The 17,370-nt window shown below is 43.8% G+C and overlaps 1 protein-coding gene across 3 annotated transcripts in view; it reads right to left on the bottom strand.

Annotated features, from left to right (window-relative positions):
• Positions 1-14,128, bottom strand: part of MAP3K3 (mitogen-activated protein kinase kinase kinase 3) — a 63,142-nt gene extending 49,014 nt beyond the window's left edge. For 2 of the 3 annotated variants that reach the window (XR_007459130.1, XM_049636333.1), the window contains exons 1-2: positions 13,622-14,128; positions 3,550-3,671 (exon numbers count right to left, since the gene is read on the bottom strand). Coding sequence is in view for 2 of the 3 variants with exons in the window: in XM_049636333.1 (XP_049492290.1) it covers positions 3,550-3,671; positions 13,622-13,625 (126 nt within the window). In the remaining variant the exon portion in view is untranslated. The remainder of the gene's footprint in view (positions 1-3,549; positions 3,672-13,621) is intronic. The other variant, XM_049636334.1, reaches the window with a different exon arrangement.
• Between the last annotated feature and the right edge of the window lie 3,242 nt (positions 14,129-17,370).

Raw genomic sequence — 17,370 nt, 5'->3', positions numbered from 1 at the left:
CAATCCATAGCTCCTCTGGCTTTCCTTTGCTGTGTCCAGCTTGAACCCCGTAAGGCTCTGCTAATCTTAGCGCTGCCCTGTGGCCAGCACTGCGCTTCTCATGCTGCAGTAAGTGCCCTTTGCCTCTGTCAGCGCCATCCCCTGCCTGAAAAAGCAACCTTTCTAACCAAACACTTGGTTACTTTCAACTGGTACTCTGCAATTTGAATCTTTAGCCCTATTTGACATTTCCTAGCTCAATTTGGCATCTCTTAGCCATTTAAATTAGGTTTTGATCTTTCATTCTTCTCTGCTAAGTATGGACTTTCTGGCAGAGGAACTGGTAATGGAGAATAGAGTTTAATCCTATCCCAAGCCTAAGCAAACAACAACAATAACAAATAGGGATTCACTCTGTAAAGTCCTACGTTAACAGATTATTAACACTGGCAGACTCCTAGGCCAGGTTCTTTTCATTACACTAAGCTATAAACACATCTCCCTCCAAAGGTTTCCTCCACTTTCATCTCACCCCATCCTTCCTAGAAATATATTCACTGAGACTTTCTCCCCCTTTCTCCTTTTGGATTTTACTGAAGAATACCTCCCCTGGTCAGAAGCTGAACATCTGCTACAATTCCCAGGAGAGGCCATTCTACAACCTTGATTTTATTAAGGGGGAAAAATGATCTTGACATTTTCATTGCCCTTCTGTCTGATATTAGCATACAACTTTGAGCTTCCATTTCTAAACAGTCATGTCAGTTCCACAGCTTCACTACCCCCCAGCCCCCATGCCTCTGGAATAGAATCTTAGATAGGATTCTCATGAATGAGCTTATCACAATGTATAGAAACACATGACCTGTGTGGAAGAATGAATGTACACCAATGAATTGCTAAACACCTCCAAGCATGCACTTAATTTCTTGCCCAGCAAACCAACAGTCTCTTATAGTATATAAAGTTGTGCTGTCCAAGACAGTAGCCACTAGCCACATATGGCTATTTAAATTTAAATTAATTAAAATTAAATAAAATCTGGGGTGCCTGGGTGGCTAAGTCGGTTAAGCGTCCGACTTCGGCTCAGGTCATGATCTCACAGTTCGTGGGTTCGAGCCCCATGTCAGGCTCTGTGCTGACAGCTCAGAGCCTGGAGCCTGCTTTGGATTCTGTGTCTCCCTCTCTCTCTGCCCCTCCCCTGCTCATGTTCTGTCTTTCTCTCTCAAAAATAAATAAACATTAAAAAAATTTTTTTTTAATTAAATAAAACCTAAAATTGACTTCCTCAGTTGATCAATAGCTATGTGTGGCTAGTGGCTATCACATTGGACAGCACAGATACAGAACACTTCTATCATCACACCAAATATACTGGACAGCACTGACAGACACTGCTTATGAATAATACTATTCTGCAAATTGGTGGCTAAAAGCACAGAATACAGGTTATAAGTAACCAGTGCTCCCTACAAATCCACTAAAATGACTTGTCTGGGAAATGAACTCCACACTCTTCCAGCACTTGGATCAGATTTGAAAGCACATTTTAGCTTTAATGAGTAATGTGGTTCCTTCCCAAAAATTTCTTTTTCTTACAGCCCCTGCACATGAGCTTGTTGTTACTGTGGGGCTGTTCAGAAGGGCTGAGCTCCTACTGCTGCTGTGTTTTTTCTTTAAAAACAAAAAAACTGAGGTTAATAATTTGTATCCTCCATGCAACAGAAAAAGTATGATGATATTCAAGTAAATTGTGGGTCCTTAGAGCCACTACCTCTTGTTAAGGTTACTTCTTAACCAGCAGTCAATCCTTTCCACAGCCTTCTCCCTTCATAACCACTGACATTATTCCAATAACACAGCAGCAGGCACAGTAAAGATCAGGACTTTTCTTATAATAGTTTTTAGGCTCTAAGCAGAGGATCTCTAGGGGCACCTGGGTGGCTCAGTCGGTTGAGTGTCCGACTTCAGCTCAGGTCATGATCTCACAGTTCCTGGGTTTGAGCCCCAAAACAGGCTCTGTACTGACAGCTCAGTACAGATTCTGTGTCTCCCCCTCTCTCTCTCTGCCCCTCCCCCGCTTGTGTGCACTCATGCACTCTCTCCCCAGAATAAATAAATAAACATAAAAAAAAAAAAAAAAAAAAAAAGAAGAAGAAGAAGAAAAAGAAAAAGAAGGATCTCTAAAAGGTAACTCCCTTCAAGGAATGATCAGAGGCCATGCCACCCTCCTCTTCCCGGACTGGTCCATTTGGGCCTTCCAACTCAAGAAAGCTTCCCCTTTTCACCTAACTGATATCCACACTATCAGCCCCATTTGGAGAAAGATCAGCTGACTGGAGCAGCACACTCCACATAGGAAGACAGGAAGGAAAGTGAGGTCATTAGGCTCAAGCCTGGGGGAGGGGACTCACTTCTGGTAAAATGCTCCTTCCAAAAGCAGCTTTGAATAGCAAAGAGTTACCACAAGGCAGAACCCACACAATTAGACAGAATAATGTATGAAAATAGTAAAAGAATGGGCCCTATTCCCCCAGTTCTGTAAGGTAGCCACAAAAACAAACCAGCCTTCTAAGCTAATCCTTCTGTTATATCATGAAACAAAAGGATGCAGGGTCCCCAGTTTTCCTAAAGGCAGGAAATACTCTGGGAGACTATATCTAGCAAGACCTTAGACAGAAAAAGTTCTAGGGCCTTACTTTTTCTCTAGGAACCAAGGATTCTTCTGAAGAATTGGTAAACGAGGTGCAAATGAGGAAAGAGAAGGAAGGTTAGCTGATAAGGAAGTGAACCACAAAGGAGAATGGCATGTACAAATTTTCACCAAATACACTAAACATGCCATATGATATAGCACTAGATAACCCACTAGGGAGGAAAGCTCCCCATCATTCACTCCTCTCTGAAGGCCAAAGTACCCAGGAAACAGGGAGTTTGTAAATGACACTAGAGATGGGAAAAAGATTCTCAACAGTGCACAGGTTTAAATGTTAATAAAAATAGTAACTATTTTCCTAAAGAAGCACACAACTCTCAGTAGAGTAGACACTCTCAACCACCTAAGTTACTATAAGGGGAAACAAGTGTAAACAAAAATAATAAAATCGCTCATTGTTACCTTTAGAATATATTATGTGACATCTTATTAAGTAAATTTCCCTTCCTGATTATATTTTACATATGCTAAAACTAAAATTAACTAATTTTTCCTGAGTATACACTGTAAGGTAGCTAAAAAACCTCCTGAGAGATTATGAATCTGGATTAAACATCTGCCAATAATCAGTAAAGGAAGAGTTACATGAATACTGTCCCCATAATACATGAAGGAATTATTCTTATTCTCCACAGATACAACACTATACACAAGGTCAGATGCACAAGGCTTTGGGGATCCAGATCAGGACCCACACCTGGCTGGTATATACCACTCACCACTTAATAAACTCTGAAAGAAAGGGGTCAAAAGCATTCTAACCTGGTATTAGAGTATCCTTGGCTTCTCAAATATTGCCCATCTGAAAACCCCTTCCCAGCAACTGTACGTGGATCTGCCATGGCCACACACACCTGCCTATTTGGGTGACCCGTGTCTTTGCTCTTCATGGTCTCATATCCAGGCACCCGGTGACGTCGGCTCATCTGGAGGGCCACCAGATCCTTCATGATTGAGTTCAATGCCTCCTGTTCGTCTGCAATGAAAGAGAGCACATGGGCTAAGATACTTTAAAATGGACCACAGGTAAGTGCTGAATCACCAAATTGTACACCTGAAAGTAGTATTACACTGTATGGTAACTAATTGGAATTCAAATAAAAACTTAAAAATAAAATACAGACCAGCAAATTAGTACTAAAAATTGTAAGTTCTGCCCAGGTAAAACGACAGATCCTATAACTATAATCACATGCATTTGATGTCTCTGAAAAGTAGATAACTGAGGTCAGACTCTGGCAATTTGAATTTTAATGGATTCTTAACATATCTCCAATCAGATTTCTGGCAGTAATATTTACCAATTCACTGGCGGCAAGGGAGTTGCTCAGACAGGGCAATTCTTCCAGTGCCAGAGAAACTCAATCAGGAAAAACAAATGAAAAGTTGGAGTGAACAACAACCAGCACAGTGTAGTAGGGTACTGAGTGAAAAGATGAATTCATGGAGAGCTGATTATGGGACAGAGTCACACACAGACTTATTCTTAAAGCATCCCAGGTAGAAAAGCACATTAAAAAAAATTTTTTTTAAGTTTATTTATTTTGAGAGAGAGAGAGAGAGAGAGAGAGAGAGCGAGCAGGGGAGGGGAGAGGGGGGAGACAGAATCCTAAATAGGCTCTGCATTGTTTGCACAGAGCCAGATGTGGGGCTCAAACTCATGAACCATGAGATCTTGACCTGAGCTGAAACCAAGAGTCTGACTGAGGCACCCAGTTGCCCCTAGAAGAACACACTTATGTATGTATGTATGTATGTATTTATTTATTTATTATTTTAAGATTTATTTATTTTGGCGGGGGGGGGGGGGGGAGTGCATGAGCAAGCAGGGGAGGGCAGAAAGAGGAGACACAGAATCCGAAGCAGGCTCCAGGCTCTGAGCTGTCAGCACAGAGCCTGATGTGGCGCTTGAACTCACAAACCATGAGGTCAAAACCTGAGCTGAAGTCTCAGATGCTTAACCTAGTGAGCCACCCAGGTGCCCCTAGAAAAGCACATTTTATTTAAAAAAAAAATTTTTTTTTTAACATTTATTTATTTTTGAGACAGAGAGAGACAGAGCATGAACGGGGGAGGGTCAGAGAGAGGTAGACACAGAATCTGAAACAGGCTCCAGGCTCTGAGCTATCAGCACAGAGCCTGACGCGGGGCTCGAACTCACGGACCGCGAGATCATGACCTGAGCCGAAGTCGGCCGCTTAACCGACTGAGCCACCCAGGCGCCCCTAGAAAAGCACATTTTAAAAGGTACCAAACAAGGACCTCAAGGTAGCTGCTTTGAACAGAAGCTGTTTTACATGCCTAGCCTTTGAGCACCGCCCCCCCCCCACCCCAACTCTTTACAAGTTTATAGGCCTTCTGCTTCCCACAGGGAAGTGAAAAGGCAGTTCTATTGTTTTTCTTCCCTAACTGGCCAAGCAATGCATTGTCTCTGCCTTACTGGCATTACTTTTAATCCCCTTTTCTTGAAATAGCAGAGTACTGGAATTCTCATGCATTGAAGACAAGTGGCCAAAACCCAGAACTCAAACCAGCCCAATTCCATGTTTTGCAAAATTCTCCCAGGTCTTTCAAGACATCCTTGTCTACTCAAATAGCATTTGGGAGTTGAAAATAAATCTGTTGATCTGGAAAGGAACATGACAGATGAGTTGTTACACTTGTTTTGGTGACGACTGAGTCACTTGAGGACCAGAAGCACAGCTTAAAAGAAGCAAGTACAAAAGACTCCACCCATAGAGCACCTATCTTTTGTCTTTCATCATCATGCCTTGGAAATATTCTAATACCTTGTGGAAAGGAAAGAACAGCCTGAAGTATAAGAAGTAAATCTGTGCTATTTGCCTCTCTTCTTTCTAGATCAAATCTGCTCAGGTACCCTACATGCCCTCTGAGAAGGTGCAGGAAAGGAAGGAGAAAGGTGCCCATTGTAGAGGTTTCTGACTGCTCATAAAAGTAAAATTAGACTTAAAAATGTGCAGGAAAAACATGAGTAGAGTAGCTTCCTATCTAATTCCATTTCAAAATATATACCAAAGTATGTTTGAGAGGTGATGTAGAACCAAAAGGATAAGTAAATGGGATAATGAGTAAAAAGAAAGTGGGTACCTACAAAAAGACATTTGTCAAAATTAAAACACATACATCCCATCAATTATTTTATATTTTCTAGTGATTTTCCTATAGGCTCCTTAAAGAAAGAGACTTGCATATTTTGTTTTTTTAACTTCCCAACAAAAGTTTAAAAATTAGAGCATAACATCTAAGCTAGGAAGATTGGCTTATGTATACAATATACATAAGCTTATATATTATGTATATTTAATATGTGTATACGATGTTTGGACCAACTGTAACAGTAAATTGGGATCACTATAAGGAGGATCATGACTAGGTATGTGTTTTCTGAGGCACATCCAGTGAGTGATATTCCTAACAGCAGAATACATGGAGTTTTCATTATCAAGATAACCACTCTGAGAACTGGTAATTTCTGTTGTTGGCTAAACTCAGATACTGAACTGAGATGGATGTGAGTACACACAGAGACGCATGCTTTTTAAGTCAAATCCACAACAAGCAGGACTACAGAAAGCGTTTCTAATTCTGTGTAAGATGATGCTATTATAAGAGCTGGTTTATCAGGTTGACAAATTCTGTTTCCAGGAAGCTAACCAGTTCCTGGCATTACTTCATGGATAAACTTGTTTGGTAGTTCCAGCGCTGAGAACACATTTGAGGAATGGTTTGGCACTATCTCCTGAAACCCGGGATAACTGACACAAATGACACAGGGTAATAGAATCTGATTTTGTGTCAAAGTCGAAAACATTGCTAGAGGCAGACAGGTTCTTAAACTGATACTTCAAACTGAGGACGTGGATAAAGACAGGAAGTAAATCAAGTGGCTCTTTTAGGCATTTCTTCCTGGATTGAGATTTTAACTTAATTATTAACCCTCCAGTATGGTATTTCTTAAAAACAAAAACAATCAAACAAAAATTTTAAAAACAAATAGCAGCTTTCTTAGCGTTCAGCAGTCATTTATATGTAGTCAGAAAGACCTGGATTTAAGGAGGCTTTGAACAAATCACTATTCGCCCTAAACCTCAATTTCCTCATCTATAAAATGGAGATAAATAAATATATCATATCACAGAGCTGCTGTGAGAGTTAAAAGAAAAACGAACTTACAAATTATTCCCTCGTGGTACCTAACACTTAGTAATGCTAAAAAAATGTTGGCTATTATTTTCAATGGAGAAAGGTCAATGGGAAAAGACTGGACACTACTTATTCTATCCTAATGCTTAATTTTATTCCTGAATTTTTATTAGTCATTACCAACAACCATTTACTGAGTACTAATATGTGTTATACATTAGATAGTTTTGAAAGATACTTCAAGCTATTCAAACTCTAGGAGTAAATGGATGAATGACACCGAAATACAAGGTTACACAAGTAAAGCAATTGATTTAGACAATATACAAACTAGAGCATATAAATACATCTGTGTAAAAATTTTTTTACAGTGTGATTAGCAAGAGGTTTCATAGACGATTTTACATAACTATTAATAGAATAAGGATTCTTTCAGAAAAGCAAGCTTTTCCAGCTATGTAGGAGAGATTAGAAAAATAAACTTAAGAAAGGACCTAAAAGCAAGTGAGGGGCTGAGGGGAAGAAAACTGGGTCAGGGATTGAAGCTCAATGAATATTAATCCTTATTGAGTAGAGTAGGAAGAAGGTATGCTGGCAAAGATTTTAAGAGGTCTGGAAAAATACAAGAGTGACACCACAGCAAGTCAGGACCAAAGAAAGACAGTAGCAGGCATAGACCAGGCAGGTCCAATACAGTGATAGAGGCAGAAACAAAATTTTAAAGGGAATCAAGAAGTTGGAGATTAAAAGGAAGTTGGAAGTAGTGGAAATCAACAATTCATTTGTGAACTTTACACATGAACAACTTGAGGCTGGGGTAATAGTGTGCTATCACCTTGAAAAGATTTCCTGAGGATGGAGGTGGTTTGACACACTTAAAAGCTACCAGGAAGAAGCACAGAGGAAGAAGTTAATTCTAGAGATTAAGAGGTTATGACTATGGAGGCAAGTATTCATAGAAAATAGAAAAGAAGGGATCTATGAAACTAGGACTAGAGTTCAGGCTTGAAAAGTGGAAGCTCTTGGGGCGCCTGGGTGGCGCTGTCGGTTAAGCGTCCGACTTCAGCCAGGTCACGATCTCGCGGTCCGTGAGTTCGAGCCCCGCATCAGGCTCTGGGCTGATGGCTCGGAGCCTGGAGCCTGCTTCCGATTCTGTGTATCGCTCTCTCTCTGCCCCTCCCCCGTTCATGCTCTATCTCTCTCTGTCCCAAAAATAAATAAAAAACGTTGAAAAAAAAATTAAAAAAAAAAAAAGTGGAAGCTCTTAAGCAGTCTTAAGCGGACAGCTATCCATAATTATCCAGCAGCATGTACTTCTTCTCTGGATACCCCAACCTATGGTATGGGGGCTGCCAGGCAGCATATTCCTCTTTCCTTAGCTCCAGCAGGAAGTCAATCTTCCAGAATGAACTATTACTTCTATCTAAAACCAGGGTCTTGGGGCGTCTGGGTGGCTCAGTCGGTTAAGCATCCGACTTTTGATTTCGACTCAGGTCATGATCTCACAGTTTGAGTTTGAGCCCATCGGGCTCTGTGCTGACAGCATAAAGTCTGTTTGGGGTTCTCTCTCTCTCTCTCTCTCTCTCTCTCATTCTCTCCCCCCGCCCCCCGCCAGTCCCCTGCTTGCACGCTCTCTCAATCTCAAAATAAATAAATAAACAAACATTATTTTAAAATAAAACATAAAATAAATAAATAGAAGCAGGGTCTTGGGCACCTGGGTGGCTTAGTTACTTGAGCATCTGACTCTTGATTTTGGTTCAGGTCATGATCCCACAGTTCATGGGATGAAGCTCTGCATCGGGCTCTGGGCTGACAGTGCAGAGATTGCTTGGGATTCTCTCATTCAAAATAAATACATAAACATTTAAGTAAATAAAATAAAAGCAGGGTCTTAAGGCACTCCTGTTTATGAATCCCCTTGGCTAAAACCCCAGAAAAGTTTCCAGTAGCACCATGTCCTTCAGTAAACATTGTTGTCCTGTGTAACATCTGTTTACTATGTCAGACACCCCTTTCCATATATACAAATCCCTACAGTAATGTTTTAATTGTTGTGTTCGCTTAACTAACAATGTTATTTCTTCATGTGGCCAACTCTTTACCCAGTTCTCCCAGATCATCTGTGTATACTGCTCACCCAGGAGATGCTGTCTTCAGAATGTCTTTATGTCAGATTTTACTATCTTACTCTTCGTGACATTTCTCACACTCCCACTGCCTCCACCTTGTCAATACCTGGGCAAACATCATTTTATAGTAAGTATAAGCAAAAAGGTCTGAGCCTCAATTCATAAGAAACTTTTTTCCTTCATGGATATGGTTGAACCTTTGCTAGATCTCAAAGTCAAATCCTGGTGTTTATTTTTCTGTTTCTGGGATATCCCATAACAACCCTTCAAAAATAACTAATGGGGGGGGCACATGGGTGGCTCAATTGGTTTTGTCCAACTCTCGATTTCAGCTCAGGTTTTGATCTCAGGGTCGTGAGTTCAAGCCCTGTGTTGGGCTCCACACTGGACACGGAGCCCACTTTAAAAAACAAAAATTTTTTTAAAGTAACTGATGACCCAAAATTTAAAAATACATATTACAAAGTAAGCCACTGCTTCCTCATAAGAATCAACATATCACCACTATATTTTATTTTAATGTTTAATGAAATTAACCCAAAGGTCTGGAGACTATAGGATTATGTATGTTTATCCCAAAACTACAGAATTGATGTCTCCTTCCTATGCATCTTTACACAGTTTTGACAAATTACCTACAACAACTCCTTGCACTTATTTGTTTACATGTTTCTGGTTCACCTTACCTAACTGTAACTTCTTAAGGACAGGATAAATGCAGATTCAGGGCCTAATACTGCACCTGACACATAAGAGACATTCAAATGGGCAAAGAATAAAGGAATAGCTTACATAGACAGGACCAAGAAAACAGTTTCTTATCCTTTATGTATTCCCCTAAGTAACACTCAGTTGGATAGATATTTACTTTTTATGAATGCCTAAAATTCAGTTTTAAAGTCCAACTGTCATTTAAAAAATATCAGAAACCGGGGCGCCTGGGTGGCTCAGTCGGTTGAGTGTCCGACTTCAGCTCAGGTCACGATCTTGCGGTCCGTGAGTTCGAGCCCCGCGTCAGGCTCTGGGCTGATGGCCCAGAGCCTGGAGCCTGCTTCCGATTCTGTGTCTCCCTCTCTCTCTGCCCCTCCCCCGTTCATGCTCTGTCTCTCTCTGTCTCAAAAATAAATAAATGTTAAAAAATTTTTTTAAAAATATCAGAAACCTAGTCAACACATGGCCAGCTTGACTCATTAAATTGTGACCCAAATTTCAATCAAAACAGTTGTTGACCAGAGTCTATATAGAAACTGGTCTAACTGGGAGCTCCCAGTTAGCCTTGGAAGGAGCCTCGGAAGGTTGTTGGAACTTTAGAGATGCAAGGTGTCTGTAAATCACAATGATTCTGACTTCTAACCAAGCTATCAAACCAAAACCACACCATCCTTAACCCTGTACTCAGTTTACTATAGTTTCCTGTAACATTTCCAAATTGTTACATGTTTTTCAAAAACACTTCCCACTAAGTTTCAGAATGCACATATAAAAAGTCCAAATAAACACTCGTGAATTAGTCTCAAGTGTTACTAACAGCATTTGCCACATAATTACTAAAACTGGGATAGGGGCACCTGGTTGGCTCAGTTTGATAAGTGTCCAACTCTTGATTTCGGCTCAGGTCATGATCTCACAGTTTCTGAGTTTGAGCCCTACATTGGGCTCTGTGCTGACAGTGCAGAGCCTGCCTGGGATTCTCTCTCTGCCCCTCCCCTGCTCTTGCTCTCTCTCTCTCTCAAAATAAATAAATAAATACAGTAAACTTTAAAAAAATAAATAATAAATAAAACTGGGAGAGAATTCTAGCGTGACCAACAAAAATGACCAGTTAATGTGATTTTTTTTAATAGCCATAGTATCAAAGCCAAAAAAAAATTTTAAAAAGGTGAATTATTTCCATATTTCCTATTATTTACAGGGATAAGTGTAGTTCCCACTAGAAATTTACTGAGGCTAACAGCCAATATAAAATTTAACCTGTTTTTATTACCAACCCAAGTTGCCAAACAAGCTTGAGTGTGGGGCTTTGAACAGCTCAGGGAAACATGACTGCTAACCAAAGAACCTACAGGGCAGGGAGTCAAATTAGTTTTGATCCTTTCCTCACTGGGCTGAAGTTTTAACAAGTATAATGAATATACTAATAATTCTGTACGTCTCTCTTATCAACCTCTTGTTGATCGCAATTTATTTAGAACTACAGCAACTAAAGGAAACTAACCTGGGAATTTGAATTTTCATCACATACATCACCAAAGTGGAAACCAGTATTTAAGAAACAGACTCTGTGAGTGTGTGTGTGCGCGCGTGCGTGTACATATATCCTTGCTGAACCTCATATAAAGTAAATTAAAGTTCTAGGTAGGTTCTGGAAGATTCAGTACTAGCTCTAATTGCATATCAAGGTCATCCACAAAAAACAGAGAATAGTATGAGAGGAAACTGCTGAAGAAAGGTAGGCAGTGGTTCTTAAACCAACTTGCCTAATATACTGCAGCCACCATGCAAGTTACTTCCCCTTTCAATGCCTCAGTTTCTTTACATAAAACTGACAAGCAGACAAATGATAGGGCCCTTTTTTTTCTCTGGGGTTCTGGCCCCTACCTATACAGTTCCTTTCCTCCCCCTCACTGTCCCTCTATATACTCATACACTTAAAGTATATTTTTTAAACGTCTTGAAATGTGAAAACAGGGTGACATCTATTTTCATGTTAGATACTAAAATGTAATCAACACATCTGTGCACTCTTACTGATTTAGCAGTCCAGAAAGTGGGGAATGGGAGTCAGCCCACCCTCAAGTAATACACACTCCCTTTTGGGACTTAAGACTGCCCTCACAAGACAAAGAGGAAAGACTATCACAAACCAATTCAAGGATTGAGTTCGATCATCAAATTCCAAAACACAAGATAAATGTTGAAGGGGAGGACAAGAAGAATTATGTGCCCCATTTATAGTAATAAATGTCTGATAAGTATTTGTTGAATTCTAGATTTAAAAAAAATTTTTTTTAACGTTTATTTATTTTTGAGACAGAGAGAGACTGAGCATGAATGGGGGAGGGTCAGAGAGAGAGAGAGACACAGAATCTGAAACGGGCTCCAGGCTCTGAGCTGTCAGCACAGAGCCCGACGCAGGGCTCGAACTCACGGATCGTGAAATCATGACCTGAGCCGAAGTTGGACGCTTAACCGACTGAGCCACCCAGGCGCCCCTGAATTCTAGATTTAAATCACAGGCCTTACTGGGTTCCTTTTCTGCTTACTGTCACAGGAGACTTACCCCAGAAGAGCAAGCACTTTCGAAGCAAAGCATGGGAAGGAAGCAGTAAACCCAGCAAATGAACAAACCAAACCCATCCATTTCTGTACAAGGGCAGCATGGAACAGAACAAGGCAATTCATTCAAAGCCATAGTGTAGAGACAGGCAGCAAAACAATATCTGCCCAATGTGACACAGCATACACTTAACCTTCTACAAAAATGACCTGACCTTGCTATAAGGCAAAGCAAATATTAACATTCCCTCTTCACGTGGGCACTTCACAGATGCAATGAATGCCTTTGCAAAGGATCCTTTCACTGAAATTTACTCCTTGATTTTTTAGGACAATACCAAACACTTTGCAAAACTTGTGATTGTGGACAACAGTATCACAGTAACTGATCCAACAAAAGCAGCAAAGAACATCGAAAATGTTACTTGCTTCATAACCTAGTCCAATAATCATTTGCTAAATTACCAAAAAGGACATGAAAATGTCAAATGTCGCGTGTGGAAGACATTAAAAGCGATTCTCAGATTACATCTTCACAAAAGAAATCGCAAGTATTCATAAAAAAAAAATGACTGAACAGATTCTTTTACATAGCGAATGCTCCTTTAAAAAGTTACATAATTTCAGGGATGCCGCTAACTAAACATAATAAATGTAAAACACTGCAACCGTGTTTTTCAAAAAGTAGGACTAACTGGCAGTCCCCGACCAATTCCTAACCTCCAGCAATCTGCGTGCGTCTCGCATTTCTCAACCGCGCTGCTGATAACAGAGATTGTCGTTTTAATCACCTCCCAGCCTATCTCCCCGCACGCCCTCCCCCCTGAGCTGGGGCGCGCACAGGGCTGGAGAGCAAGCCCCGGGAACTCTCGCTGGCCGGCCTGTGTGAGCAAAGGGAAGGAAATGACACAGGCAGGAAAAAAAAGCAAATCAAGGAAAAGACACAACAGCAGCTGGGCCTGCACCAGCCTCCAGCCCGGGCCCCACACTGAGCTCCCGCTCCCCCGCCCTCGGGCTCGCGGTCCGGCTCGCTCGGGCCGAAGCGGGCTGCCCCGCTGAGCACGGGCCCTCGATTCCGCCGCCTCCTCCTCGGGATGCGCCTGCCGCGCGGCCCGGAAGGAGGCTGCCCAGTGGGCTCCGCCGGCCCGGACCGCCCCGGCGGGCCAAGAAAAACCGAACCCCCGCCCGGGCCGCCGAGCCGCGAGCGGGGCGGGCGGACGCCGGCGGTCCGCAGCCCGGGCCGGGCGGGCTGTCCATGCCTGTCAGGCGGCGGCCCAGGGTCCTCCTCCCCTCAGCCCGGGGCGGGGCGACGCGAAGCAGCGCGGGCAGAGGCCGGGGCGGTGGCGACACTCACCCATGGTGGCGATGGCGGCGGCGGCGGCTCGGACCCGAGTGTCACCTCCGCAGCCGGAGCTGCATGCCGGGGGCCCGGGCGGCGGGGACGGCAGCGGGCCTGGCTCCGCGCGGGGGGCGCGGGCTGCGCTCGGGGCCCCCGCCGCCTCCCCAGGCTCCGGCTCCGGCTCCGCCCGCGGCCGGGCGCTGTGGCATGGGCAGGGTGGCCCGCTACATCCCCGGCGCTCCTCGGCTCGGCCCAGCCCGGCCTCGGCGGCGCCGCTCGGCCCGCCCGCCCGCCCGCCCGTCTCTCAGTCCCGCAGTCGCTCCGTCCGGCCACCGTTCTCCACCTCAGGAACGCTCCGAAAAACAAACCGCTGGTCGCGCAGCTCGCCCCCTTGTCTGTCACTCACTGCAGCGCCCGCCAATCCCAGGCAGTCGCTGGACCTTCGTACCACCCCTGCTCACTTCGCTAGCCAATAAGAGGGAAGAAGTCGCTGCCCCAGTAGCCCCCCAACCCCACTCTCTCCCCAACACCCTAACTCTCAGCCGCCAGCTAATCATCAGCACCACACCATGAACCAATCCCGCCCACTCTCTCAGTATGCCAATGGGCGAAGCCAAGGCCGTTTCCGAAGGCTGTCTACCGCCTGCCAATCATCGAAACAGCACCCGGTTCCCTCTCTTCTAGCCAATCACGTAGAGGGCTCTGAGCACCCGCCTCTGCGCATCCTTGCCGTCTCAGCCTCCCTCTCTCCCCGGGAGGTGTTTGTTGCTCCAATCACAGCTCGCGCGTGAGGCTCCGCCCACATTCCCACCTCCCGTCAGTCACTGAAGGCTCGGCTGGCGCGCGGGTTGGCGGTGTTCCCCTCCGGCTACTTTGGGGCTGGAGTTTGGGAAAACGGCTGGAGGGGCCCCCGGCCTCCCGCCCTCTCAGCTCTCGGCAGTCCAGGCGGGCCCTGAGACCAGCGTCCTGCCCCTCCCAGTGCCCACACCGGGCGCTTAATAACCGGGGAGAGTTCTGGCTCTGAGCGCTTCCCGGCGTGTGGCCACCTTTGCTGCCCGACCCCCGGACAACTCCTCTGGTCCAGACGTTGCACTTGCCCGGAGGCGGGGGCGGCCTCACCGGTGCCCGCCTTTTCCCGGGTCTCCTACCTCCGGGGCCACACCCTCCGAGGGGCTGGGATAGTACTGGAATGTGGGTCCTCGGGAGCCTGGGAGTTGCGCTGCTGGCCAGGGTAGAAAGCAGTAAGTGGCAAAGTCAGAGAGGTTCTTTCGGATAAGAGTTTTTTCTTTGGTTATGAAAGCAATACAAGCGCTTTGAATTAAAATTGAAAGAAAAAATTGCACCCCAGAGATAGTTTTATCTCTTTCCTACCAAGGTATACAACGTTTGACAAAAATGGCTTCATACTGTTTTGTAGTATGCTTACATTTTATTAAAAGTGTTTTCCCGTGCCACTGAAATATTGTTCCAAAACAATTGTACTGGCTGCATGATATTTCAAAATAGAGAATGACCGTAATTAATTTCCCCAACCCCCATTGTTCAACATTTTCTACACCCACATCTTTAGATGCCAAGTCCATCACAATTAATATGCGCTCCCTTCCTCTAGTCCCTGTTCCAGTGGAATATAAATCAGACGCCAGAATAATCTTCCCCTGATGCCATTTTCAACCGTCAGCTAAGAACCTTTAGTGGTGGCTTTGCTTTTGGGTGTCAAATCGTTCAAGAACTACCTTAGACTCCTCTCTTTACACTCCCTCCTCCCCACAATATTTAATCAGGCCCCTTGTCCAAGCTGTTTCTTTTTCTCCAACGATTTTTTAAGTCTGTCATTCTTCTTGATTAGATCCCTATTCAGTTTATTGTACTTCCTTAACTATAATAATCTCTTTCCTAGGGAGGGGAGAAAGAGCAAAGGGGAAAGAAAATTTATAATTATGTCATCTATTATATGCCAGGCACATCGTCTCATTTTATCTTTCCAATAACTCTGAGGTAAACAATACTATTGGCATTTAAATGATGAAAGTGAAGCTCAGAGAAGTTTAAGTACCATGTCTGGGTAGGAGAGCCAGAATTCATACCCAGTCTGTCTGCCACCCAAAGGTCATGTTCTTCTACTGAGCCAGGTCAGTGTTTCTCAACTGCTTTTTCATGATCACCTCGCAAGGAGAAAATTTTGAATTAATTAAATGTAAATTTTTTTTAACGTTTATTTATTTTTAAGACAGAGACAGGAGTGTGAGCAGGGGAGGGGCAGAGAGAGAAGGAGACACAGAATCCAAAGCAGGCTCCAGGTTCCGAGCTGTCAGCACAGAGCCTGACACAGGGCTCCAACTCCCAAACCATGAGATCATGACCTGAGCCAAAGTCGAACACCCAACTGACTGAACCACCCAGGCAACCCTAATTAAATGTAAATTCTAATGGGAGAAATTAAATACTAAGGAATAAGATTTTGTCAAGTAGGGTTGAGCTTTGAAGGCCACATACCATTGTATTATCTAAGGTTTTTCTCATCCCTTACGAATCATTTTTTACCTCACTGGAGTATCACCCTGTTGAGAATGTGTGTAATAAGCCAGTGCTAGAGGTCTCAATATACCGGTCTGAGGCTCATATCTGACCCTTAATTGTACTGACCTGGGAGATAAAAAAAAAAAAAAAAAAAGACAACCATGCGAGTGGAAATCTGGTTAGTACTCTATTGCCTGTGTTGGAAGTTTTATTCAGCAGCTTCTCTTGGAAAGTCTAAAACACATCTCCAATTTCACAAGTTTCACACCAAACTCTTTATCCTTTCCCCCTCCCCACCAAACACCCCCTCTCCTCTGTTTTCCCAATTGTGAAAATACAAACCTAGGAGGAGTCTTCCTTGGTTTTACTCTTTCCCTACCCCTACATCTAATCATCCTTCAGCAAGTTTCTCACCTATTGTTTCAAAATGTATCTGAATCCAATCCACTTCTCACCACTACAGCCTTGGTCCAAGCCGCCACCCTCTGTTGGATGACTGCCTTAGCCTCCTAACCGTTGGATGACTGCCTTAGCCTCCTAACCCATCACCTGTTTCCTCTGTGGCCACCCAAAAAATGATTCTCCACACAGCAGCCAGAGCAATCCTTGTAAAATGTAATTCAGATCATGTCATTGCCCTGCTGTTAACCCTCCAATGGCTTTCCATCACACTTATAATAAAACCCAAACTCTTTGCCATGGCCTTTCAGGCTTAGTAGGAGCTGGCCCTGCCATTCTCTCTTGCCTCATCTCTACTTCTCTCCCATGACCTCTCTCCTAGCCACACTGGCCTTCTTACCCTATTTTGAACCTGTCAAGTTCAGGAACTTTGCACTTGCCATTTCTACCTGGAATGCTCTCCGCCATCCCCCCTCCCCCACAAGGTGTTCCCATGGCTAATTCCTACATTTTATTCAGGTCTTCACTCAAACTGTCAACTCTTCTGAGTTTCTAACCACCCCATTCAAAAAGAGCCTCTCTCCTCTCCATCGTTCTTTATCCCCATATTTTGCCTTATTTTTCTTCGGTGTCTGTGTCTAAAAGTATGTATTTACAGGGTGCCTGGGTGGCTCAGAGAGTTAAGCGTTGGGCTCTCAGTTTCAGCTCAGGTTGCAATCTCACAGTTCATGGGATTGAGCCCCGTGTCAAGCTCTGTGCCAACAGAGCTCTCTCTCTCTCCCTCTCTCTGCCCCTCCCCAACTTGCGTGTGCAAGCACACTCTCTCTCAAAATAAATAAACACCT

Source organism: Panthera uncia, chromosome E1 (genome assembly GCF_023721935.1).
Source record: "Panthera uncia isolate 11264 chromosome E1, Puncia_PCG_1.0, whole genome shotgun sequence".
Taxonomy (NCBI): Eukaryota; Metazoa; Chordata; class Mammalia; order Carnivora; family Felidae; genus Panthera; species Panthera uncia.
This window is presented reverse-complemented; position numbering and strand designations above follow the sequence as displayed.